This window comes from Microchirus variegatus (genome assembly GCF_963457635.1).
Source record: "Microchirus variegatus genome assembly, chromosome: 2".
Classification (NCBI taxonomy): domain Eukaryota; kingdom Metazoa; phylum Chordata; class Actinopteri; order Pleuronectiformes; family Soleidae; genus Microchirus; species Microchirus variegatus.
Window position 1 is genome coordinate 27,694,592 of NC_139803.1, and position 26,818 is coordinate 27,721,409.

The 26,818-nt window shown below is 39.4% G+C and overlaps 3 protein-coding genes across 8 annotated transcripts in view; all 3 read left to right on the forward strand.

Moving 5' to 3' along the window:
* Positions 1-3,895, forward strand: part of LOC310944929 (protein phosphatase 3 catalytic subunit alpha) — a 77,615-nt gene extending 73,720 nt beyond the window's left edge. For all 4 annotated transcript variants that reach the window (XM_083910782.1, XM_083910784.1, XM_083910783.1 and 1 more), the window contains one exon: positions 2,885-3,895. In XM_083910782.1, coding sequence (XP_083766908.1) covers positions 2,885-3,099 — 215 coding nt within the window. In that variant the 3' untranslated portion in view covers positions 3,100-3,895. The remainder of the gene's footprint in view (positions 1-2,884) is intronic.
* Positions 3,896-5,666: 1,771 nt separating this feature from the next.
* On the forward strand, positions 5,667-16,585 carry LOC310943790 (uncharacterized protein). 3 transcript variants are annotated; one of them, XM_083909448.1, is made up of 14 exons: positions 5,667-5,754; positions 8,157-8,400; positions 9,123-9,182; positions 11,332-11,409; positions 11,531-11,647; positions 11,800-11,889; positions 12,011-12,067; positions 12,659-12,679; positions 12,810-12,851; positions 12,958-12,999; positions 13,188-13,286; positions 14,088-14,112; positions 14,195-14,277; positions 15,574-16,585. In XM_083909448.1, the coding sequence occupies exons 2-14, from the start codon at positions 8,340-8,342 to the stop codon at positions 15,585-15,587; spliced, it is 789 nt and encodes a 262-aa protein (XP_083765574.1). In that variant the 5' UTR covers positions 5,667-5,754; positions 8,157-8,339; the 3' UTR covers positions 15,588-16,585. The 3 variants fall into 3 exon arrangements, with proteins under 3 accessions (XP_083765574.1, XP_083765575.1, XP_083765573.1); XM_083909449.1 differs by lacking the exon at positions 5,667-5,754 and adding an exon at positions 6,351-6,415; XM_083909447.1 differs by lacking the exon at positions 5,667-5,754 and having other exon boundaries at positions 8,070-8,400.
* A 6,100-nt stretch (positions 16,586-22,685) lies between these two features.
* On the forward strand, positions 22,686-26,012 carry LOC310944507 (DNA damage-inducible transcript 4-like protein). Its single transcript, XM_083910307.1, has 3 exons — positions 22,686-22,792; positions 22,941-23,088; positions 24,616-26,012. The coding sequence occupies exons 2-3, from the start codon at positions 22,995-22,997 to the stop codon at positions 25,104-25,106; spliced, it is 585 nt and encodes a 194-aa protein (XP_083766433.1). The 5' UTR covers positions 22,686-22,792; positions 22,941-22,994; the 3' UTR covers positions 25,107-26,012.
* The last annotated feature ends 806 nt before the right edge of the window (positions 26,013-26,818 follow it).

Below are 26,818 nucleotides of genomic sequence, written 5' to 3' on the forward strand. Positions count from 1 at the left end.
TGTCTGACCTGTGCTATGCAGCAACACCACAACGCCACACACCCAATCATTGCCCCTCACCAACGCTCAATGATTTGTCCTCTAAAAATAATGTCCACCCTCTCCCATACTAGTGAAGGGTCATTTTCTTTTCCAGTCATAGATTAAGCCTCTCCCCAAGCCTTTATGAAAGGTGGAAGTAACAAAAAAGAAATCAAATTTTTGTGGTTCGAGATTGGCTGAGATGAAACTTGATCAGGCTGAATATTGAGTAGTTCTTCTGGTTAAAATACTAAATGTTTCCAATCAAATTGAATATGATTTTTAAGTCAACAGAGACAACATGAACGCAGGTCAGTCTGATCTTTTCATTTCAGTGATTGCTTCTCATAATTCCATTACTCTAATTAGTATAATTTGATCCAGCCCAAGACTCTGTTCAGACCTGGTAGTAACATCCATCCTGACCCAGCCAGCATGTTCATGTGGACCACATAAGGGTTATATTCTGACAATATGGGCCCTTGGCAAGTTTGTCTGTGATCATGGACTTCCCCTGTGGGGCCCATGTTACTGAAACCATATGAGACCTGCATAATTTGCCCACTCAGTACCCTCTTTCCAGGCTATCTGGGTACTAAGTGGGTACGAAGTGTGCAAACATGGGTGGGGACCACTATGAAAACCATGGACAGACCTGCTTGGGACCAATGTTGTCACCCTGAATATAATCCTGATGGGGCCAACATGGACATGCTGGCTGCAGAGTGATCTGATCATGTCCAGATCACAAATTTGTCCTCATATCTGATTACAGAAACCACATTTGGATGTGGTTTGAGGACGACAAACAGTAGCTGATGAAGATGAAGACATTCCATCTTCAGGAGGGATAAAAGTGTCAGACACACTCTTAGAAATAAAAGTTCCAAGTCGAACCATATAAGGTTCTTCGGTTTGTCCTCATAGGAGAGCCCTTTTTGGCTCCAGGTAGAACCTTTTTATAAAGGTTCCACCTGGAGCCCTTTTGGAGGGTTCCACCAAGAACCCTTTTAAAACCCTTTATTCAGGTAAGGGGTTTTAAAGGGTTCTCTGGATCAAAATGTTTTTTACTGGAACCATTAGTGTTACCAAGAAATTGTAACACTAATGGTTCCAAGTAGAACCTCAGCCCTTGTAGAAGGACCCTTTTGGAACCCTTATTTCTAAGAGTGTATGATGTCACGTTCATTTATTTGTAGCCTTTTGCAGAAACAACAGTGATCCCCATACGATTTTATTTTCTCATGGTTAAAACCTTATTTCTAACTTTCTCTCAGTCATGTGTTCACAGACACATATCACATCTGTAAAGTCCTGCAATGTTCTTGCAAACAGTTAAGATGTCACTTGAATAAAAGATGGGGACACCGGAGTCCATCATACACTCTCGTAAATAAGGGTTCCAAAAGGCTCCTTCTACAAGGGCTGAGGTTCTACCTGGAACCATTTGCTCCTGAAAAACCCTTTCCGGAAGAAAGGGTTTTTCAAGGGTTCTTGGTAACACTAATGGTTCCAGTAAGAACCATTTTGATCCAGAGAACCCTTTAAAAGCCCTTTCCTGAATAAAGGGTTTTAAAGGGGTTCTTGGTGGAACCAACCAAGAACCTTTTTATAAAGGTTCCACCTGGAGCCAAAAAGGGTTCTCCTATGAGGACAAGCCGAAGAACCTTATATGGTTCTACTTTTATTTCTAAGAGTGTATATGGTCACATCCAGGACATGTTTTAATTCCAGGTGTGAACAGTCATATTTTACCCATTTGTCCCACTGCAATCACATCACTGAGGTCAGATGTTGATACCAGGTCTGGGCGCGTCCCAAACCACCATGTGACCTCCACCCCTCATAACCTTCCAATGAAAACCTTTAATTGCTGCATGCTCCAAGCAGACTAAACAAGTGGTTAGCACCCCAAGTACCTTTGTAGTGTCCTTGTACGTGAGCTCAGTCTCAACATGGTTCTATTTTGTGGAAGTGAATGTCTTAGTGGGCTCCAAGTATTTTTCTTTTCCTCCCTTGTTCTTGTTTTTCCTCTCTCTGTCACGTCTCTTTGATCATTCTCCTTCTTCCCCTTTTTTGTCGTTCAAAGCTGTGATGTGATGGGGTTATGTGGATGTCATGTGGGGTCCTCAGGTGTTCTGAAATGTGCCCGAGTCGAGATCAGTCATGTTTTGTTTTCTTTCCTTTTTTTAAAAAAAGTTCATATAGTCTCATTATATGTTTTAGTTTGACAAAGTACCAGATTACCATTTCATCTTTTTATAGATATTGAATACAGCATGGATTGGTGGCACAGTGAAAACCTGTTGACCCTGTTGTCAGCAGGGTCTTGTATAGATTTGAAAGCATTATTTAATATCTATATTTGTTTGTTTGTTTGTTTGTTCGGTCAAGTTACGTTATTTTGAATCTGATAAATGTGTGTTTAATGTGTGGTCACTTCATGAAAGTGAGCTGCATCCTTTATGATTGTCCAGCCACTGCTAAACAACAATATCGTAGATATTGATCACAAATAACACATTTCAACAAATATATATTGAGCTCTGAAAGACTTCAGCTTTATGAGTAGTGCAAATTCATGTCGCATCATATGTAAAATCATGTCCAGTTAAGGGAATAGTTCACCATTCCGGTAAATGTGCTAAAAGGGCTCTGGAATGTCACGTAGTGTCACAATACCCCTCACAAAAATAAAAACGAGGTGTGAATGAATGTGAGCAAGTGTGACCCCCCCACCCACATTCATGTAATCTTAGTTTAATCCCTCCCTCTTAAAAACTCCTGAATTCTCTCTCCCCCCCTTCCCCTCTTTTTTTTTTTTTTTTTTTTTTTTTTTTACCTTTTCCTTGCATCTCCACAGCCATCAAGGGCTTCTCGCCCCAACACAAGATCACTAGCTTCGCGGAGGCGAAGGGCCTGGACCGCATCAACGAGCGCATGCCGCCGCGGCGGGACGCCTTGCCCTCCGACGCCAGCCTCAACTCCCTCAACAAGGCGCTGTCCTCGGAGACCAACGGCACGGACGCCAAGGGGAGCACCAGCAGCAGCAGCGGCGGCAGCAGCAACATCCAGTGAGGGCCAGCAGCGGGCGCCACCTTGGCCAACGGGGAGGCCCCGCCCCCTGCCTCATCTCGGCCCACCATCATGGCAGAAACGATGCAAAGGGTGAGGGAGAGGAGAGGAGGGTGGAGGGACAGTTGTAGTGTGAAGGGGGGAGGGGACATCTCACTTGCTAGTCTTTGGTTATGCCTTCAAAAATAATTAGCTCCTCGTCAAATCTGCTAAGTTATTTAGCGTTTCACATTTCTGAACGCTCAGGCCGTTATTGTGCTTGATGCCGCACCACACCACAGTATGACAGAGGGAGATAGACAGACGCATCCTTAAAGGCGATTTTCTTTTCTTTTTTATTTCTCGGAAGACCCTTGCTCTCATTATTTACACACCGGAAATGGAAAGTGGTGTAACTTCTTACTAACTATTGTACGTTTACAAAAATACAGCACTAAAAAGAAAAAAAGAGGACGGAACATGAGATGATGTTTTTAACATATATAAGGGTGTACAAACTAAATAAGGACTATTTATTGATGACGTTTTTTTGCTACTCTTATAAAATAGCTCTGAAATGAATTAGGCAGTCTTAAAAAAAAAAAAGAATGTTGCAATGTTGTCAAAATGCCAAATAATGGAACGTTTTATGTTTTTTTGTTTTGTACATATTATGCTTACCTCAGGTTCTTTTGGTGTGTGCTTTGACCTGATTTTATTTCTGTATAATGGCTAAATAACTTGGTAATGAATACCTATTTTCTTGAGTTTCATAACTGGAATTTACATTTATCTATCTATCATTTGCAAATATGTTTATTTTTTGTCTCTTATTGGAAGGGCGGGTGGGCGGGGGTGGGGGCAGATTTATCGTGGCTTGCTGGAATTGAGTGTTAATTTTTTCCTCTTTTTAAGTATTGCGAACAAAGTAAAAATAGAGAACTTATATTGTGTAAAAAAAAAAAGAGAGAGAGAGAGTACAATAAACTTAAAAGTGTCTGCCTATGCATGTTTTCTAAAAATCAAACAAAGGAAATATTAAATCCGAACACCTCGGCTGTGGAGGCCTGTTTTGAAATATACCGCGCTTTAGTGAACATATACTGGAAAACGTATACCTGCATACTTTCAATTAACACCATGATGCTCTATGCCTTCAACTTCTTTTTTTGTAATTGAAGCATTTAACGATCTAAGACGGACGAGAAATCATGTTTTTAGCCCGCGCTTGTAAGTACACACAGTCCAATTACGCATGTTTGACAATTCTTGTGAGGTGTGTGGTTACATGTGGAACTCAAAAATGCATGATTTAGCTGTTTGTGACATATTAACAGGTGAAAATCACTTTGGTTGGGTTTTTTCTTTTTGTTCAACGTGCCACAGAGCGTGTCATTTGACCATGATTACCATTATTATTATTATTTGGAACTCTGCTTTGTATATCGGTTATAGGTTTGATACTGCTCAATACTTTAAGATGAAACAAAAAAAAAAACAACAAACAACGTATGTCGATCTTTTTTAAGAACTGCTTTAAGTGCCCAAGTAATTCACTACACAACATGAAGCCTTGCTTTTGTAATTTAACTCCAGAACTGTTGGCAGATGAGGCATGCACTTGCAACTATGAAAAGTATTTTATATAACTGTTCAATAAAAATGTGCATGAATTTCAACTTGAAATGGACCCGTGTCTTTCACCTCTGTATCTGTGTCTTCTTGTGTGTGTCTCTTTGTGAGCCGTATATACTTTTAAGGACTTTGTGGGAGTTAAGACCTGGTTTTAGGGTCAGGGTTAGGCATTTAGTTGTGATGGTTATGGTTAGGGTAAGGTGGAGTCAAGTAAAAGTACCACTATTTTGATAACATTTAGTAAAAATACTGATCTGAAAATATACTCAAGTTAAAGTAAAAAAGTTGCTTGTTTAAAATACAAGTTAATACGTTAGTTAGTAAGGTTACAAATTTCACAGTAATTGTTTTAAATTAAAGGCATATCTTTACAAATAAAAGAGCTGACAAAATAAAATACGTATGTATATGTCTTATCAAAATAAAGAATAAAGAACACTTGTGAGATTCCACCAGAAGTGTAAGTTTCACTGTAGACGCCACTGTGTCAGAGTAAATGCTCTCGCCTAAAAAAATATTGTATTTTAAAGCAAACACCTTTAAAATATGAAGTAGGAGCTTAAAAAAACACATGGAGGTAATATGACAACATGTGGACATGAGCTGTGCACAATCTGATGCTGCTGAAGTGAAGCGAGAGTGAAATTACAGAGGTTTTAATAGAGATGTCTAGGCGTTCTCTCGTTTGGCACAGTTTGGCATCTGTGCCATTTGAGATTTTAAGAAATTCTTAGTTAACAAATTATTAAAACCCATTTACATGTCACTATAGATCTAAAAAAAAAAAAAATTTGAATTTTTTTTTTTTAAGTAAGAAAACTCGCTGTAAATTAAACCTGTGTTTAATCCTGTACCAATAGAATCAGTACCCGGTCCTCAAATGCGTGTGAATCGCTTCATTAGCATGTGAAAAGGACGCAAATGCGTGTGACGCAATTTGACGGACATTCGCCCATAGTCCCCAAAGCATGCTGGGAAGTGTAGTTCTTCTTTAGAAGCGGTTCTGTTCCTGGTGGAAATAACTTATTTTGATAAACAGTAAAGGTAAGACAACATTTCTGGTTGTATTTCTCCAAAGTGAGTTGTTGTTTTGCTCTTATTTAGCGGTTGGATAAAAATAAATAAAGAAGTCTCGGCTGTCCAGACATGTTTTTTTTGTCTACGTAATCACGCTGATTCTCCGGTGCCGTTTTTCAATGTTTACGCTGTTTTCTGCACCTGTTGGTTTGACTATTGGTGTTTAAACTGTGTTTGGTGGACATAAGAATGGTTTATGTGAGCTTTTAGTCGAGTTTCGGACCTTTCTGTGGGTGTGCAGCATGTCTGTGTTTGTCGCTGCGTGTGACGCTGCCCCCTGGACCGGGGGGGTATTAGGGAAGCTAATGCTAGGTCTCAACAACAGCTGCGTAAACCTGTGTATGTGTTTCAGGTATTACTCATATTGTGGGGAATTTATTTACACAGACACGTTATGGGGACAGAAACCAAGTCTCTATAATTTAAATTACTAGTGCAAAATCTGTTTTCAATTCATTTAATTTTCTAAATTCGCGGTGGTGCAGGTGGAGAAGGAGAAACACGTTGTCACTGAGGCTGATGTGGTGAAGTGGCCGTCACGCCCCCTGCTGGTTGCACTAAAACGCTAACACTTCATTGTGAGGAAAACCTTCCAACAAACTTCAGTAGAACTTCAACTAAAACACAGGTGACGCTCTGAGCATTCTACTGTACATTAAAGTATGCTGAATGATTTACTTCAAATTGAAATGTTAAAGTAAAAAAAACAACATTTAGGACCTTTGGGTTCCTATGCAGTATGGCATTTAAATGGAGTCATTTCCATGTATGGGAAAATGGAAAAGAGTATGGCCACATTTTTGTGTTTTGTGTGAATATTATCCCACTTTCTAAAATAAAATATATTAATATATATAAATCAAAACAATTTTACCAACGCAGCATACCTGTAGATGATATGAAACTTATCAAGCTGGCTGTAGAATGGTGTCCAGTTGCCATGGTTACCGTCCGCCTTGGGATTCTCAGTTATTTATTTATTTTTCCATAGAGTGTTTTTAGGTTTTTGGTGATTTGGTGATGGTATGTAGGTCTTAAAATACATATTATTTATGATTTATTTTTAATTTATCACACTCACACCTACGTTCAATGTGGAGCGTCCGCTCTACTATCTCTGTGTCCTCTCCAGGTGATGTGACAGCGTCATACATCATGTCTCAACCTGCTGCATTCTCACGTCGTGCGAGTTGACATATTTGAGAAAAATAACCTGCCCGCTGTTTTCCTACATTGTGTTGCCATTGTGACCGTTGGCCACTGTGAGGTGGGAACAGTGTTCTCTGGCAGTTTTACAGCAAAAGTGTTTCCTCTTCTTCGACCTCGGTGACTTCTTTGATTAAACTTCCGAGACAAAGCAAACACACACGTTTACCTGCATGTCCACAAAAGAGCCACAGCTGCACAGGCTTCCTGTTTGCACACATTTTGGGAGAATAACTCAAGTCTCTTAAGGGTATTTTAACATCTGATTTGTTGACATTGACTGGTTTACTCTCCAAATAAATGCAATATTAACACGCACAAGACACAACTTCATACACAAAAGCAGTCCAGACTTTATTGTCTTCACTGTCAGTTGCATCTTTCTTGCAGTGAAAATAATGAGAAATGGACTCAAAGGAAATCATGTGTTGTTATTTTATTTTGGAAGGGTGCGTTAACAGTAGCTTCATTTTGGAGGAGCAAGGCTGAAAAGTGAGACTTAAAGTGACTTTTTGATGATTTATTTATTTAATTAACCAAGGACAGAAACTCTTTAAAATTAAAAAATATATTTTGCAAGAGTGTCCTGGCCAAGACAGGCAGTGCTACTTGGTATACAAAGTTTGAGAACCACTTAAAATGTACATGATGATGATATCAAATCACATAGTAAATTATTCAACAAAAACAATAACATGCATTTTTGCAGCTATATGTATTATTTTTAATAAAAGTTATTTTTAATATGAGAGCAGGTTTTTCAGTTTCAGACAGTCCTGTAGTTCCAGAAAGAAGGAGCTGCATATTTAAATGCATTTTTTTCCCCCTAAGAGTGTTTATTTTTCTAAAATAGTCAAATGTTTTCTTCTTGCGATGAAAAACTCTCATGAGTCAAACAGAAGTGGAATGAAGTCTGAGCCCCAGGGTGATATTTGTTGATGTGTGTGCGTGTTTCCTGTTTTTCAGTGGAAACTTCTGAGTCATTGCTGTTCCTTTCACTTATTAATATACTTTTATTTGTTCTCGTTGTTTTACTATATTTACAGTGTATTGACTTTCTTCTATTAGATCACAACTGAAATTGATTTGTTGTTTTGTTTTTTTCCCCCCGTCCTCCGGTCAACTCCCCGTCTCCTCCCGACTGGTCGGTCTGGTGGTGTCAGAGCAGGAAAATATAAGTGATGGGAGTCGACAATGCATTCAAATACGGGAAGGGGAGCCAGTGTATTTCCTTCTCCTTCTTTTTTGGAGGGTTGTGCCAAAATAAGTAGCAGCGGGACGCCCCGAGGCTTGGACACTTCATCCACTGACCGCACAGTTTGGAGTCCGAGGGTGGAAGAATCATCATGAAGACCACCGACGCTCTTGTGTTCCTTCTGTTCGCATCCCTTCATGTCTTCACAACAGGTAAGGAAACTTTTTAAACTGCTTTTTGCCTGTTTTCAAGTGTTTGTTTCAGCCTTTTTCAATGTATAATTACTACAAGAGCCATTTTCTTAATTACACTTACTGTGTAATTAAATCAACAATATTCCCACATTTTTGTGTGTTTTCTATCCTATTCCACTGTTGCAAGAAACAAACATATTTTTTTTATTGTTTATTGTGTGCAGCAGAAATCGTTCAGCTTGACTGTGTTTTTTTTCTAATGTACTTTGTTTTGGTTTTGGTACTTGCAAAGATAACGCACACTTTGAACATCCCGTCACACAGAGTATTTCTGTTTATCCAGACTGAGATTAGATTTCGTGTGTCCACGCCTTCAATTGTGGTTCCACTTTTATCAAACCAGACATTTGGAAAACGAATGCGAGTACAGAGCATATTTAGTTAAAATGGAAAAAAATGATATCGTTAATATTTGACATTTGGAGGATGGATCTATGCTGACGTGACAGATCGTGGTGGCTTTTGGTTTGTTTGTTGTTTGTTGGAACCAACACCGAGTATTGTCCTGAGACTGAAACGTCCCAGGGTCCCAGCAGTTGTTCACAAACATGTAGAGGAAACACCCTCGCTCTCACTACTGCTGCCCAAAAATCAATCCTCAAACATTAATGTAAAGATCATTCCACCTCTAAAAAACATGCCTCTGTAAACTCTGTCTTTTTTAAAATTGTATTTTACAGTTTCATCAGAAAGCCCAACAAGTACCACCCCGGCCGCTAAAGTGACTGTGACGACACCAGGTGAGCATCAGGAACATCATGTGTAGTTTTGGATTTAAGATCAGAGAGGAAAGGGTCTGAAATGAAAGAATGTGTGATTTAAGATGTCAGATTTGACTTTTATTTTTGACATTTTTTTTAATTATTTTAATTTAATACAATAATAAGTTTTCAAGGATTATTGGACTCAGACTTGACTTAAAACTCCTCCCAAAAGACTCAGTTGGCCTTCCATAATTGAAATGACTTCAGATTTGCTCTGAAATACACAAATCACAACTTGGATTCATTTCAAATAACCGTCATCTTCCCTTGTAACTGAAATACCCAACTTTACAAATGACTTCAAGGACATTCGACCTCGCTCCACGAGGACATCCGCCTTTTTCCCCCGTTGAAGGATTATGAATCCAGACAGAGCTGCATGTAGTCGGAATGGGAAAAAAAAGCAATAAAAAAAAAAACACTTCAGCCCTTCGCCGACTCGTCTTCTGTGAGATTTGTGAAACGGGATCTCGGCTGACAGCAGTGAAGACAGGAAGCTGGGCTGCTCAGGTCAGGGAGAGAACAATAGTGTGTGTGTGTCTGTATGTGTGTGTGTGTGTGTGTGTGTGTGTGTGTGTGTGTGTGTGTGTGTGTGTGTGTGTGTGTATGTGTGTGTGTGGGACAGGATGCAGCTTCACACTGCTGTGGTGCTTCGAGCTGAGGATGTCCACCACCTTTATTTTGACTTTACATCCCCCAGTCTGACACTTGTCTGACATCGGCCTTTAAAGCTGTGCCAAGTCCCCCCCTCCACCCATAATATATTTAAAACTACACACACACACACACACACTCACACTCACACTCACACTCACACTCACTTTGCACCAAAATGAAAGAGGATGCACAAATACGCACAAGAACATTTCGATCCGAAATTGTGACTGTGTCTGTGTTTGGTGCCCCATAGGCGAGATTGGGATTGGATAAAGTTAAAGATATTCTGCATGGTAATAAATAATACTTTACTTTACAGATCATTTAAATTTGACATGCTTGAACTTCCATACACTCTCTCTTTTTCTTTTTTCTGTCTTAAAGCTCACATAGATTGGTCCTGTTGCACATACATGTGAGTTATAGAGGTCTATTTACATACATTAACTTGTTTTTATGGTCAAAAACCTCCTAGTTGCTATAAATGAGCCGAAAGAAATCTCTCCTTAATGACACTCTCCTCAGCCGTTGTGTTTCAGACTGAAATCTCACACCCAGAAGACAGAGTGTGTTGTGATTGGCCAGCCAGCGTAGATCCTTCCCAAATGTCTTGTGATTGGCCAGTACCCGGAAGTGACATAATTAGCACACCCACTCTCAGAAGCGCAGCGGTGGATGTACTGCTACATCAAAGCGTTCTCAGCAGTGGCTGAACTGTTTGTTTCTATTATTCAATTATTAGATTTTTTGTTCATTTATTAAGTGAAATAAGGCACCAACGGACAGATCTTTATTCATATAATTATTATTTTTTTCGTTCCTTGTCCGCCGCCCTTCCAGTAGATGACGCCCTAGGCAACCTCCAATATGGCCTATGCCGAAAACTGGCTATGGATGTTCCTGATAAAGGGAGTATTAAGATAAAGTAATATAATAAACCTTTGATAACCCAGACAAAGAAGTTGTTTTGTGAACTTCATCTCTAAAACTTGAAATATTTAGACAATATCGATTTGGGTGGATTATACTTCCTCCATTCATACCACTAAGAACATTTTTCAAAGTTTCCCGTGATTTTTGTCGCCATGGTTTGTGGAAATGCTTAGAAAAGACAGAGCACACCATTCGTGGTCAAACTGCACGTTTTGATATAGGATGTTTGGGGTTTATCTCAAAACTGTGGGGCAAGTTTTGCAAAGAAGAAGAAGAAGAAACCAGACAATAACAATCCGTTGGTTGTAAAGCCCTGGGTCAAAATAGAAAAGTTTACATATTCATTGAGAATTCAAAAAGACAAAAAGCATCAAATTTGGAATAAAGAAATCTAATGTTTAACCCCAATTCAAGCAGACTCTGTACAAAATGACATCGTCAGCAGCTCATAATAAATATACTCACTTTGTGAGTGAATTAGCTGATCTGACCTTTAAAATGTCCTCTCAACTTCTGTGTTTTTACATGATACAAGTGGTGACCGTGACAGGTAGCGGTAAAGGAACGGCCGAACAAGTGACTGCATCGCAAGCACCAGACAGCATAACAACCGGTTAGTGCATGAATTAGCCATACGTGTATAAACACAGTGAAACAAGTTGCTCATTCCAATAACAATTCCATTACCGTCATCTTGTACAATGGTTTTTAATTTAATTTTTTTTTGTCTCCAGTTCAAACTGAACCTCCACGGTCGACCACTGTGAAGCCATCTTCACTCACAACAGCAGAATCTACGACGTACCAGTTTACCACGACTCTTACAACTGTTATAACCACAGATGGAAAACGTGACTCTCTTTAAATTGAATTTGTCAACTGCAGATTCATTTGTTGTACCGCTGAATCCTGCACATATAATTTTACTTCCATTACTTTAGAAAAAGTATGATTTGATCTGAAATTTGACTAAATAAAGCTTGATGTTTATTCATTTTTTTAGAGTCGGACAAAAACACAGTTCAGCCAAGAGGTCATCGCGACCAACACCAAGGCACCCAATCTGTGACGTCAGAGATTCCACTTAATACAGGTATGAAATCATGTATCATGGATAAATAGCTCTGCTTTTATTGAACATAAATATCATTATTTTAAGTAGGATCACCAATTTGATGAGATACACTCACCTTTATTTTTCTTTTGTGTTTTAGTATTTTCTCAACCTGTAAACCCAAGCGACCACGACGCCACGCCCACCCCTCCGTCAGGTAGAGTGTAGAATCTCTGCCCGAACCATGTCTGTGCTCTCTCTCGTCTCCTCTGTGAGTGATGCGTTCACTGTTGCTCGTGAAATCCATCGTTCGCTTACTCTCACTCTCATCTCTGGCTTTCTGCAAATATTGCTTACATTATTGGACCCACTAATTCAAAAAACGTTGGGTTTAAATCGAGCTGAGGCTCATAATTACAGTTAATGGGTCAGGTCAGCCAGGACAGATTGTGCACGAGCTCGGGTCGGGCGTTTTTTTTCTTGGGGCCCGATCTAAACTCTACTGTCAGGTCATTGCGACAGATCCACAATGACAGATGACCACCACCTTGTGGCCTGCCTGACACTTGCAACCATCTCCTACGTTTCTGGCTGTTTCTCAGCACAGGAAGTGATTTGTTTTTTGTGGTGAAAGATGGAGGCAACGGCTACGTTGAGCTAGTTTAGCCAAAGATGGAGGTCGATGGTGAAATACTTTTTCTATTACATCTGGAATGCGTCAGTTTCTTGTGTACATTGTAATTATGTCGGTTAGCGATGACTACGTGAACTAGTAGATCTATTAATACAATGTCATTGTTGTCTGCAGACATGAGCACGGCTGCCCCAGGTAAAGTCAGTCATTGTTACACTTTTATTATGTATGCACGTACTGTATCCCTAATTACTAGCATCCACCATGATGAATCTGTGGTCCACCTACATTTTGCTGGTATTAATTGGTGATTTAAATTCATTAGGGCTGCAAGTCACATCACAAAGTGCTGGAGAGAAAGGTGCTGGTAAGTTATGGCCTACTTCATGTTTGTACACACCAAACTGTGATTGGAAATTGTGTTTCATTCAATGAATATATTGTTTTAAATCAAACTCTTTGTTTTTTAAAAGGTCCTCAGAAAGGCAGTGAGGACCAGAAAGTTGCCAAATCAGGTGAGCTTTTTTTTTCAGCTTTGTCGATATTGTCGCACTAATAAGATGCTAAAGGACACGACAGTTGGACAGTTTTTAGCTATGACATCGTTTCAATAAGCTTCCAGAATTATCGTTATTTATTTCATATAGTTTATGTTGTTACTTGTTTAATGGTGAAATAAGTTTTCTCCCATGTATCGCTCCAGACAAAAGGCTGTGGTGGATTCTGCTGCCTGTTCTCCTCGTTGGAGCCGCTGCTGCCATTTTCTTCAAATTTAAAAGCAAGAAGATCAACGACCACACAGGTACGTGTAACCATATCGTACAGTGGATATAAAGTATTTACTGCCAACATTTGAGTGGATACCTGGGTTTTCCTAGACAGCAATATTCTGATAATAATCTATTTAAGACTAAGATTAAAGGTCCAAAATGGAAACACAAACAAGGCCCTTGCCCAAGGTGCATACAAAAGGTTTTTTCAAACATTGTTATACACTTATACAACCATACTTATGGGGACTGTATTCAATCTCCGCCAGTAAACCCTAACTCCTAAATTAACACACTTGACCTTGAACCAAAATGAGGTCAAACTCAAAATGAACAAATTAAAACAGGTCAAGTATTCAGATCTGAATTACATAATGTCGATTTATATGCGTTGTTTAATCAGATTATAACGTTCCTATCACCAAAAATATGTATATGTATGTGTATATATGTGCATATATGTATGTGCATATATGTATGTATATATATGTATGTATATATGTGCATATATGTATATATATATGTATGTATATATGTGCATATATGTATATATATATATATATATATATATATATGTGTATGTATGACACGTGTGTGTGTGTGTGTGTGTGTGTGTGTGTGTGTGTGTGTGTGTGTGTGTGTGTGTGTGTGTGTGTGTGTGTGTGTGTGTGTGTGTGTGTGTGTGTGTGTGTGTGTGTGTGTGTGTGTGTGTGTGTGTGTGTGTGTGTGTGATGTAAATATCTCAGTTTGACCACTGTTGTGAAATCCTTCTCTCCTATTATATTTAATATTTTTTTTAAATATTTATTCTTCTCTCCTTTTATATTTAACAGAAACCCTTGACACCGGAACTGAGAAGTAAGTTTGAACCCTTTATTGTATTCAAATGTTATTTTAAAGGCTTGTAAACGAGTGAATCATCCATCTGTCTCTCCCACAGCGCATCTTTCCAGAGCAGACCTGAAAGCAGCAAAGACGGTGTCATGCTCCTCGGGGTGAAGTCATCGGGCGGAGAAGAAAACGGTGAGGCTGCTTTTCCATCCATTTCCTGCGAGAGTTCCCTCCAGGTTCCTTCTGTTTGTGCATTCACTCGCCGAAGCTGTTTCTCCAGGCGCAGATTCAGTCCAGGGAAGTTGCAGGCTTTTAATATCTCATTGTGCAGCGTGGGTTCTTTCGCTGGGTAACTGAAGGTGTTTCCTGTGATTTTGGGCCCTCCGCCCTCAAACAAGCAGCAGGGCTTGAAAGATAGTGACTTCCTAACACAAACACAGATTATTTTGGACAGGGGCTATTGTGTGGACCAGTAAATGTCAGCGTGGACCAGACGCTGCTGAGGCGTGTGCGTGTTTGTTGGTGAGGGTGGATGCACACGCACATCCACGCGCGTGTATGTGCTGCGCGAACAGAGTCGGTACGCCAACCCCCCAACCGACCCATGAAACAATTTGGGCACTAAAGCTCTACCTTCCTTCCCTACTACAATCAGCCCTGGATGACTTGGCTGAGAGCTTCCCAGGGAAATACAGTCATTCTGTTGGAATTTGACTGTGGGAAGAAAAGAAAAAAAAGTGTTTATGTTATTACACATCACTGGAGATTTTTTGGACCGCAGCTTTAACATCAAATGATTTCATGCTCATGATCAAACTCTTTCCCCTGCAAGGAAATAGCATTTATACTGATTAAAAGTAGCTCAAAAGCAAATTAAATCTGATCACATCCCATCTTTAATTAAAACCCTTTAACATCGAACGTATAACACAGCACTTCACATTAATGCAATTACGCAATGGTTTGTGCAATCGGAAATATTCGATCAGACACTGACAACTTGAATTATCTTGATAATTATGTTGCCCAGTTTCAAGTGTTTAGGTGAAACCAGCTGCAGATTGCTGTCTTTTGACCCACATCCGACTTAAAAGGGTGCAATTATTGACTAATGTGTCAATGTGTCAGGACCAATTTTTGTCATTTTCACCACTATTTGAGTTTGAACCATTGCCATGGCAACGTCATTGTATGCTTTATCATGATATTCAACACCAATAATCTATGATTGTCACCAATTCTGAGGTGGATACAATAATCCCTGTGAGAGCATCTGATCTATCACCACCAGGGGGTGTTATTTTTTCTAAAATTGAATATTTCCACATTGACATGTTCAGCCTCGAACTTTAATCAATCACAGCAAGTGTGGTTTATAGTGGACATACTTGTACCTTGGAGTTATATAAATATAGATATAATATAGATTGTGTAAAATCTATATCTGTTTTACCACTGTTGTCTTAAATGAAAACTCTGTTGTTTCAGCTGCAGCAAGATAAAATCAAAGGAGGGCAGTGACATCGAGATCGATCAGTGGATTCGTCACAGCTTCACCCCCCCGTGCTGATCTCATGGAGGAACTATTGAGATGTTTGATATTTCTTTTTTTCAAGTTGAGTGAAACGTTGTGTTTTATGTGAAGCAGAAAAAGCATTGAACCAGGTTTTTTTTTTTACATTGAATGACTCTGTATGTGTGTGTTTACAGAGCCAGCCCAAGGCATAAGCGGACTAAGCTATTTGTTTTTTATTTTGGAGTTATTTAGTGCACATTTGCACATCTGATCTAAGTTTTAATCCTAGTTCAGTATCACCACACTTTTTTAATTTAATACAAGGCCACTTTTTAGGGTGATTTTGCTGCCCTCAAGGGTTTTAAAAACAATAGTGACCCTGGTTTGGTGTAAATAACACAACTATAATTAATGCAATTTATTGTCAGGGGTTGCACCAAATCAAATTCATCTTAGGGTCTCATAAAGGCTTGGGTCGGCCCTGTGTGTGTATGTGTGACTGTGATTGTCAAACTTATACACATTATAACACTTAGGATGTGAAACTGCAAACCTCTATGATATTGTTGACACAGACCTGAGAACAGCTCATTTCTGTCTACATTTACTTACACTGTGCACTGACCTCACATCATCACAACACATTTGATGTAACAGCTGTTCTTATATCATTATGGTTTTATGTTTGTGTATGTGTGTGTGTGTACTTGTATTTATGTCTTTGTGAGGTCCAAAAATACACTTTTTGTCTGGTCCCCTCAACTTTGAAGGGCTTTTTCAAGGTTAAGACCTGGTTTTAGGGTTAGGGTTAGACTTGAGGGTTAGAGTAAGGGGCTAGAGAATGCATTATGTCAATGATGTGTCCTCACAAAGTTATAAAAACAAGAGTGTGTGTGTGTGTGTGTGTGTGTGTGTGTGTGTGTGTGTGTGTGTGTGTGTGTGTGTGTGTGTGTGTGTGTGTGTGTGTGTGTGTGTGTGTGTGTGTGTCATTCAATATCCCCAAACGAACAACAACCCTTCCTCGCACAACACCCCCACACATTCACCATCGGTTTTGTATTTCACTAAACTTGTGTTCCTAAGAAGAGTTTTGCAGTTGTTGTTTTTTAAAGGTCCAATATTATGCAAAATCAACTTTTTAATCATTTAAATCTTTATATTTGGGACTCTGGAGGCCCTATCAGTTGCCAAAGTGTGAAAAAAGATGACTCACTCATGTTTTCGTGGTCCTCCTCAGTCTAAGTACAGGAGATGAAACATTCGATGTTGACTTCCGCGCTCACTGGGACGTCACAATGCGCTAAATTCCTGGAATTGTTGTCTCCTGCGGAGCTCCACTTTGGCCGTAAAACACGTGAGAGTGCTGGCGAGGGCAGCGGTATCCGAAAACCGGAGTTCCGCGTAAAGTTCTATTCTTGGCTCCGCAGTGCAGAACAGAGTTCTACACAAATTTCCAGCCTCAGAGGATTTATCTGTCCAGTGGATACATGTTATATATGACGACAATGATCACTTTTCCAAATGCTAACTGCTGTTAGCTCCCAGTAGCTTCTGTGGCTGATGTCATTTCCTGTCCCTTAAATATCGTTTTACTTTTTTTTAAGGTGGACCTAAAGAGATACTACTAAACAGAGCGTTCTGAACAGGGCTGTTTTGGCAGAGTGATTGAACTGCTGTGGTGCTTCATCCTTATGGTATTTTGACCAAAGCATGTCACAGACATGTTCATTAGGACACCAGGGAACTAGTTTAACTTGGAGCAATAGGATATAATATGTCACCTTAAAAGTAACTTTAAAGTTAGTATAACAGTCAAGCACAATGAATATGTCAATTCAGAAAGCTGTATTTAAAGACACTGGAACTACTTTATGGCTGGATCTTTCTCTTTTGTTCAACCTCAACTTCAAGAATAAATCACTGAAAGGTTTCTTTTGTGCAGCTTCACTTCTACAGATTATATTAGAAATGTATATTTGTTTATTTATTCAGTTTGATTTGATAGTTTAGTTAACGAAACAATTTTGTTTATCATAAAGAAAGCAACTGTTCAGTTATGGTGGGTGATCATGAGTTTCCCAAAAAAGTGATTGTTTCACTCTATAGTTCACAATAAAAATATATTCATGATGCATGAATTAATCTATCAATAAAACAAAAAAATACAGAAATTGACTTGATATTGATTGGAGAGCTGCAAGTTTGAGACATCTGGTTTCTATGATGTAGTGAATAATTGAATTTACATTACAGTTAGGACATATCTGTAGACTATTATTATCATTATCTCACTGAATGCATTCACTGCCACTTTAGAGTGAAAAACAAATCAGCTTTTCTGTCGTTTTGCTTGTAAATGATGTCTGCCAGTTCAAAGATTCCCCACTAGAGGGAGCCAGTGGACAACAAAAGGTGTGAGTCATCTTGCCTTTGCCTCCAGTTTAAAAGCTGGTGTTTATTTGCAGAGGATGTTCACAGAGGAGTGAGATATGATCAACCAGTGTGAAAGTCTCTGTGTGTAGCTTCATAATATGCAAAGAAATAACTTCATATCCAGTTTATCTACTTGCCACATTATTAAATACAGAGGTCAACTAATCTGTCCATTCTTCTTTGACCTCTGGCATCAACAAGACATTTTCACGCAGAAAACTGACGCTCAAAGCAAATTTTTATGCTTTCTGAAAGCCTTTATAGACGTTTTGTGGCTGAAAATAAATCACAGGCGTTTTGTTTCTTATAAAAATGACATTTCCACTTTATCAAGAATTTCCCAAGTTCTTACTTTGGAAATAATCTGACCTACATTCTGAATGGACTCTCTCTCTCTCTCACACACACAGTGTTTTTCCACACTTGCTCCATTTGAAAGTTGACACGGTGTCACAGCTTCGACTGTGGGCAAAGGGACGGCGAGTAGATTGGCAGAGGGCCGATCACACTCGAGTATAAAGCCTTACCAGCTGTGGCATCGGCAGAGTTACAGAAAGCCGTGCCAAGGTTCTGTCTTTCAGCTTCACAGTGTCAAAATCTGCTTATTTGGGCCAACGTACCCTCATCTACTCTCACTATAAAACCTCCTTTGTTCAGTAGAAAGGTCATAAGTCAGCAACTTTGCGCTTCATTCAAAAAAAAATCCATGTCTATATTATATGTATTATAAGTCTTTTTACTCCAAATGCAAACTTCTGGCTATACTTGAAGGTCATATTATATTTCCACAAATATGTGTGATACAAGAAAGACATAGATGCTGAGCCGATGATGCAAGACCAGCAGGGATATTTTTCCACGTGCAACCAACTATCTTTTTGTTCTGCAACTCAGCAAAAAAAAAAAAAAAAAGGCTCCTGTTGTTACATTTCACTGGACAGAGGCAGCGGGTGCAGCATGTTCCACACGCCAGCACAGTAAACCAGGCATCTCTGACAAGGGATAACAGCAGGTTCTTCTGAAGTGAGTATGGATTAGTAACATGAAACACAACAGCTTTCGCTGCGTTCTGAGAAGCATGCAGCGACTTCACAGGCAGACTTCAGTTTGACTCGACGTACCAACAGGGAGTGAAGGTCACGAGCAGAGGTGCTTCCAATTACCGCTCCTCTGCTCTGTTATCTCTTAAGGTCGTGCCAGGACGAAGATTGTCTGAACCTTTTTTTGCTCCACAATTGACATTCAGCGGAAATACAGTATATCTTTATGAAACTCTGACCTGAGAAATGAAATAAAGGCAGATATAAAGCACGACTAAATAACGTGGGAAACATCTTAAGCAGGAAATACAACAAGTGGATTGATCTTGTGGAGATCTGACAGTTGCTGTAAACACAATGGAGTCTCCTGAGGTTTGAATTACACAGTAATTCCATGCAAAGGCTCAGGGATCGTAATGTTTATCTGTCTGTTTGATGTCAGCGCAGACTGCAGAAAAATAAAAATGAATAAAAACAATATGTAAATCATTCTGTTTACATATAGTTGAACCTAGCTATCTTATTGCAGCTCATGGTTTCAGTCTGGAAAGGCTTCACTTGTGTTTTCCTTCACAGCATGATGTGAAGTTTCCCTAAACTATTTTAAATTTGATGGGGCCACATGGAGGAGTAGTGGCTTGCACTGTTGCCTTACAGCAAAAAGACCCAGGTTCGTGACCTGGTCTGTTTCTGTATAGAGTTTGCATGCTTTTCCTGTGTGCGTGTGGGTTGAACACTCCAAATTGACTGTAGGTGTGAATGTGAGAGTGAATAGTTATTTGTCTCTTTATGTTGAACCTAAAGTGACCTATCATTTTTTTTTAGCATCACTCAGGTGACCTCCACACATCACATGTGATCCTCTGACTGTCTTTGCTGCTTGTTAACTTTATATGATTCTGTGTCAAATGTAGGCTGCTTTCTCAGCAACTAATCTGACCTCATTTCTTCACATTGAGGTCAAAAGGTCACCATTAAAAAAACCACTGTATACGTCAACTCATATACAACATGTAGACATGATTTTGTTCGAAGAAATTATTAAATATAATTAATACTCCAAGTGCAATAGTTAATTCACCATGATTTGCAATATTACTTTTCCAGTACTATGTAATGTTCATTTTACTGAAGTTTCTTATTTGTGTCAGGTACACTGTATATTCAGATTTTGTTGACTTTCATTGTATCGTACTCATGTTGATATTGTTTCATTTGCTGTTTTTTGGGGGAATAAATAAGGTTTGGGGATAAATAAATAAATAAAGTCTGATTCAGATTCAGATGAGATGATGTGTTCCATATCAAATAACCCTGAATGCAAACAAGTTGTTAACCCTTTATGGTACACACCAAGAAAAAAGCAAAGGAAAAATTATTTATTTGCATTTTTATTATTTTATTTTATTTACTTATGATAACAATAACGAAAATCAATATATTTTTTACTTATTTTTTTAATTAGATCCTTCAATATTTCAGATACAGGCCTCTACCAAACGGTTGAGGCATCTGTTCATAATAAACCTTGTTTGCATAATTCATAAAGTGCAACATTCAGAACAAGTCATATTAAAGGTGCCATATGTAAGAATGAACTACATTCAAATTCAAAATACCAAGGTCTTTTAGGTTTCGTTTTTTGACGTAATTGGCACCCCGTGGTTGCTTGGTAGCTGAGACTCTACTGACTGCAATGATTGGTAGACGGCGGTAGGTGGCGCCACATGCCAAAACATGATTTCAAAACATAAACATGATTTGCAGTCTGCAAAAAAATGTTCTAATGCAGATATTTTGGCTGTACTGTTGTTGTTGGTGAGTTCAGTTTGTTATATGAACATTATTCCTGAGTCTCTGTGACATATTAGGAGGATTTTATGGCCAGTTGTTTTAGATTTATTACATAATGCACCTTTAAGTGTTAGTGAGTTCAGCTTGATGCATTTTCCAATGAGATATAGTGATTTAAAGTGTGGTCGACCGAATGGTTGAGTAGTAAGGGTTAATTATCGCCTTTAAAAACACTCATTTACCAACCTGCATCCCAGCTGAAGCATGTGACTTCTTTCTGAGGCAGATCTAGTTCTCAGCATGTGACTGGAGGAGGTGACACTGTTTTCTCTCTGTGTCTCTTTTCCACTGGATTCCATTACACTTGGGCCAGCACAGCTGCTGGGGGTGAGAGGAGCAGATCCAGTTACTGGGAGAAGATCTCTGTGGAGACGACTCTGTTTGATGAGGGATAAACTGTTGACCGGCTGAACAACTGTGCTCACGGTTTAACCTGCCAAATACACACACACACACACATACTGATAAAAGTACAGTATAGTGACACAGTAAAAACAGGACTTGCAGGAAAACCTGCAAAACTACACGCCTGAGTTTATGTTCATCCTCTATGTCTATTTACGAATGTTACTTTGATATAGCGGTCACTGATATTTGCTGCTGAAGGAGTTTTCTGTCATGTAAAAGCCTTGCATTTAATTTCTTAGCATTCACAACCACCTGTTATGACTGCATTTAATGGTAGCTCATGAAATCCAAATAGATAATATATTTTTGCAGCAAAAAGAGTTTGTGGAAGGAGAAACAAGCTGCATATTCACAAACACTGCAGTTGCAAAAGCACAATCTCACAAAATAGTGCAGTGTAACAGCAAAAAGTGATCGGAACTAACTGTAATGTAATGAATGTGAATTTAAAAAAAAGTTCTTTGGTGGTAGCTCATTATATTTATGGGTACAGAGATGATGCAAACACTGGACCTATAAAAACATTATAGTCTTTTCATTATTCACAGATGATAAAGTTGTGTAGCAGTGTTGTTAATCCCCATTTCAATTGCTTTTTGCAGACTATTTGAATATTTTCCTTGTCATCGCTACTATTTTCTGCCACGTTTTTTCTGTCGATGCACGTGTTTTGGCTCTCTGCATATCATTTTTCTTCTGCAGCGTGTTTCATGTTGCACTTGTTTGTTTGTCTTCGTGTGTGTTGTTGAATCTGCAGCATTTGTGAATATGCAGCTTGCTATTAAATACAATTAGTGTCTGACTGAAATATAATTGCATTGTATAAGACTTGGCATAAGCATCTTTGCTACGTGTATAATCGCAGTAAAATTAAGATTAAGGCAAGGACCTTGTTTTATGGAGGCCGCCATTTTGTGTCAAAGCGTGCATTTTGCAGGGATGGCTTACTTTGCAAAAGAAATGCAATGCAAATGCCACTGTGGTTCCCCATGCTCTCTTTGTTACAGTCCACAGTTTCACAAACTGGACCTTTAATGATATATAACATGATACACATTAAATAAAACATTATATAAAAAGTCTCTGTGGCAGTAAACATACCAATTTTAATGTAGTTTTGATGTTTATCATGTCAAAATAAAATCTCTACCTAATGTCCAGTCTGTGGTAGCAACAACAACACTCTCTGCAAGGATTGGTCGAGTGTTTTATTTGAGGCACTATTTTACAGCCAATCAGAGAAAAGCTGAGTGCGCCGTCAGGAGGCGCGCTCTGATTGGTCAAACCCTCAGGTCAGCTGAGGGAGAGGAAGGTATAAATACTCCCCAGGAGTTTGCGTGGTGCAGTTTGTTTGTGTTACGGTGTGTATGTATGTGTAAGTGTGGGAGGCTGTGGGGGGGAGCACGTGTGAAAGTATTTATGATAAATTCTCTTCTTCCTTTAAATAATATTTAAGGTAAGTTGTTTCATGGTTTAATGCTGTGACGGGTTGTTTAAACGTCGTTTCTGTTTGAGACGAGCGTTAATGAACCACCTGTGTCTCGTTGAGCTTAATTAATACGCTATTGTTGTATGACGACGCTAACCTGTCGCTTTATTTGCAGGCAGCTGCGCTAAAACACAGATAAACTCTCTTGGACGAAGCGAACACTGGCACCATGGTTGCCACAAGCACACTCAAGACCAAAAGCAGCGAATTTTGTATTTCGGACTTGGTTGACCGAAGATATGACCAAGCTTGCATAGAGAAAGGTAAACGTCCCGGTTTTCTGTTCTCGTTCCGTTCAACTGTGTTGTTTTTTGTCTGCTAAGCTAACTTGCGACTTCCAATGGTGTGCTTGTTTATGACTGTGGTGCATGGCTGCAGCAGTGGAGGAGGAGGAGGGACAGGCAAGTCAACAGAGGATGAAGTCATCCTTTTAGCAGCCTGTCTGCACTGCACACATGATGAGACAATGGCTTGCTGTCTACAGTATATGCATCACTTTAAAGTCTGTTTAAATCGGCCTTTTTTACGATCTGTTCAACATTTAGTGCAAAGCTAAAAGGTATAATTAAAATCAAGATGGAAAAAACAAATCTCATACAAAGATTTGGATCGTCTCATTAGCAGCAATATGATTCATATGTGCAGTAAACAACTGACTGAAATGCAGCAGCCACTATGGTATTGCCACAATCTTAACTAGAGGGATTATAAACATTGTAATAAATAATCCTCTTTGTGAAGTTTAAATTAGGGATAAACAATATTATCAGCACAAAATCAGCATGCCCCAGATATTGGTTTTATTGGTTTATAGCATATCGGTAAACAAGATCTGACGATATAACTGACTTTAACTGCAAACAATAGGCTGCTTATGTTTGCTCTATGAAGAAAATGTATATCTACGTCTCCTGCAGAAAACTATTATGTTAGTTTCAATACAGAAGAGACTAAATGACCTCTGCATTAGTGCACAGGAAAAATATATCCAGATATCAGCGTTTAGAATATCAGCAAAAAGTCCAATATCATGCATCCCCTCTCAGAATAAAGTTTAAGATTCCCTTAATTAGACTAATGGAGATTGGGTACTCTGCTTAGTGGTCCACTGGCCCGTGACCTGGCAGGGATTTTAACTGGCAACCCTCCACTTATAAGCCCAAGTAAGATATGTGGATAATGTACAACATTATTGCATTATATTCAGTTCATATACAAACTAATTTTATCAGTGTTTTTCTGAGCCTGGATGATCATTGAATGCAGCTCTTCCTCAGTCTGGTCAAATACCTATCATGGTGTTTTCAGACTCATCCAGGAAATGTATTGCGCTCTACAGCAAATTTAATAGAAGTGCCTCCCATGAAGGGACACTAGACTTGACACTTTGCCATTTGGGAACCTGAGGCAACATCACAGTGAACTTCTTCATACTGCTTTTCATATACCTGCATCATAAAAGTCATGCTCATAGGTAAGCACAAAGAAAACTGTTTATAAATAGTAGCTTTATGAAGCAGCATTGTAGTCTGAGCATAGACCAAAATCTTAACCATAAAACTGTTAAATGTCTGGTAAATACTTATTCTAAAGTTATGAAAAAATGTTTTCTTATACAAGTTTATTATGTTTGTACAAACACACTCGTGTAATATGGTCAATCTCTGCCAATAAACCCTTCTAGATGTTTCACACTGCACCTTTTAAACACTGCACCTACAGTATGGGTTTTGTGTGAATAAGAGCACAGACGCTGTTTCCTAAATGTACGACTTGCATTGTTTCCTCAGAACTGGATTTCTGGGATCACTGCTTAGCTGAGCCCCAGAGGAACGTAGATGTGGCCGAGGACAGAACCTGTCAACAGCTGGCCAAGATGTTTGAAAACTGCCTGTCGCGAGCCAAGAAGACAACGCTTCACTGCTCCTCTGTGCTGGTACCAGAGAAACTGACCCGGAGAATAGCCCGCGAAGTCCTGCGGCTGGCATCGTGCGAGCCCTGTGGCCTGCGGGGTTGTGTCCTCTACGTCCACCTGGAGTTGGACAAGGGCTGCAAGCGACTGGAGCGCATAGTGTATGATGCCACCGTGGTGCCCACATTCGAGTTGACTCTTGTGTTCAAACAGGATAGCACGGCCTGGCCCAGCTTACGGGACTTCCTCTTTATGGGAACCTGCTTTGCCCCAACTTTTAGACACGTACTTAAACTGAGTCCAGGTTTCCGGCTCGTCAAGAAGAAGCTCTACTCCTCCTCGGCTGGTACCGTGGTAGAGGAGTGCTGACCTATGGTAGGGATTAGAATGGGATATTGAGTTTCCTGTGGGTAAACGCACTTCTGCCCAAATGTAAATGACACTATCAGTGGTGTCATCTTTTCTACAGTGTTTTTGTACAATCAGTTAGTAGCCAGTCGGTCTGTAACTTGGGTTTGTGGCTAAAGTTTGTTAATAAATGAGGCTGATAGTTCTGCATTTAGCTTCAGTGTTTATAACTGCACATTTTATCAACATTGTAATATCCTGAATGCTTGCTTCCCCCCCCCTCAATGGTTTATTTCTCAAACACCATTTTAAATTGTACATTTTGCAGATGAATGTAAAACTGTTCACGTCAACATGTTGAGAGGGGCATGCTATGGGTACACGTTTGGTAGACACTAGCCACTTTATTGATGCATCGGAGTGTTTACAGGTGCATTGAATTAGTTCAGCAACAGTAAACACACCTAGCCTTTGAATAGGAGACTGTAATGTGTAGTTTTTTGGGGGCCATATGTAGCTGTTTAATGCTGTATTTTGGGCTATGGATGTTTTTAAGACTTGATGTCTTGTGAAAATACTGCTGTCTTGGTGTGGGCTTCTCGCACTAAGGAAATGTGGATGCCTTAAATGCCACGTCCCCCCCCCCTCACTGTATGTTCTGTTATACATGTTATTGTTGTTTTTTTTAATTTATTTTATAACTCCTCCCCAGATGCACCTTTTCTTTATAGATTATTAAAAGGATGGATCACCACAATGTAAAAGTGTACTTTTTTTTTGTAATTTATCTGGGTTCTGCATAGAGATTTTTTTTTTGTTTCATTGAAATTCCCCATTTTTCAAACTTTTTTTGATGCCAATTGAACTTTCTTAATGTTGAAGGAAAACACTCTCTTGTCTATTGGACAATAAAAAATTGAAACCTTATGTTGCACGTGTAGGCCTGATATGTGAATACTGAGTCACTGAATAAGTGCTGGCTCAGCACCCACAGAACACGAGTAGATGCAAATGTGGCTCAGTGCAGGCTCTTTATAAAGAGGACAAAAGCCACAGCAAGATGGATGCCAGAATGTGACTCATCCTCTTGACTCGGGTGAAAAGATCAGACGATATGATTACTTACTATAGAACAACACAATCCATCTGAAATATTGGTTTACTGCTAATGGAAAATGAAATTGGAGCGATCACCTGAGGCTTTATACAGTAGCAGAACTTTACGACACCACTGTAAATCCATCCATTGTCTACTGCTTTATCCTCACCGATGTAAAAACTTGGATGCTTCGGCAAACACCGGTCAGCATCAGTTTTGCATGCTTCTGTCTTTTTCAGTCGTCGCCATTCAAGAAAAAGCCGGTGCGACATTAACTTGTGCGCGGCCCCTCACTCACTCAGTCAGTCGTTTCCTCTTCCTTGCTTCCAATGACGGTTTTCTCTGCTTCTTTTTTCACAAGCTCTGCATTGATGTAATCTAAAATAATGCAATCGCTGACCTGATCTTAAAGCTGCATGGTACCTGCTTTGGTTGTGTGTGTATGTGTATTGCCATAAAGCGACAGACCTCTTGATTTTGAGGACTGAGGATCTGGTTTTCTGTTAACACAGTATGTGTGAGTGAAGACAGCCCCCAATGACTACAAAGCTGTTACATTAGGGTAAAAGTTCTGCATATTTCTGCTTTAAAGGCTCAGTGTCTCCTGTAACCTGAGACTGTCTTTCTCAGCAGG

What these genes read in the sequence shown, in the direction of transcription:
- LOC310943790 (XM_083909448.1), top strand. Translation starts at nt 8,340, where the DNA reads ATGAAGACCACCGACGCTCTTGTGTTCCTTCTGTTCGCATCCCTTCAT. An exon ending in TATAACCACAGATGGAAAAC is followed by an intron (nt 11,648 to 11,799) that starts GTGACTCTCTTT and finishes TCATTTTTTTAG; the next exon opens with AGTCGGACAAAAACACAGTT. An exon ending in CACGCCCACCCCTCCGTCAG is followed by an intron (nt 12,068 to 12,658) that starts GTAGAGTGTAGA and finishes TGTTGTCTGCAG; the next exon opens with ACATGAGCACGGCTGCCCCA.
- LOC310944507 (XM_083910307.1), top strand. Translation starts at nt 22,995, where the DNA reads ATGGTTGCCACAAGCACACTCAAGACCAAAAGCAGCGAATTTTGTATT. An exon ending in CCAAGCTTGCATAGAGAAAG is followed by an intron (nt 23,089 to 24,615) that starts GTAAACGTCCCG and finishes TTGTTTCCTCAG; the next exon opens with AACTGGATTTCTGGGATCAC.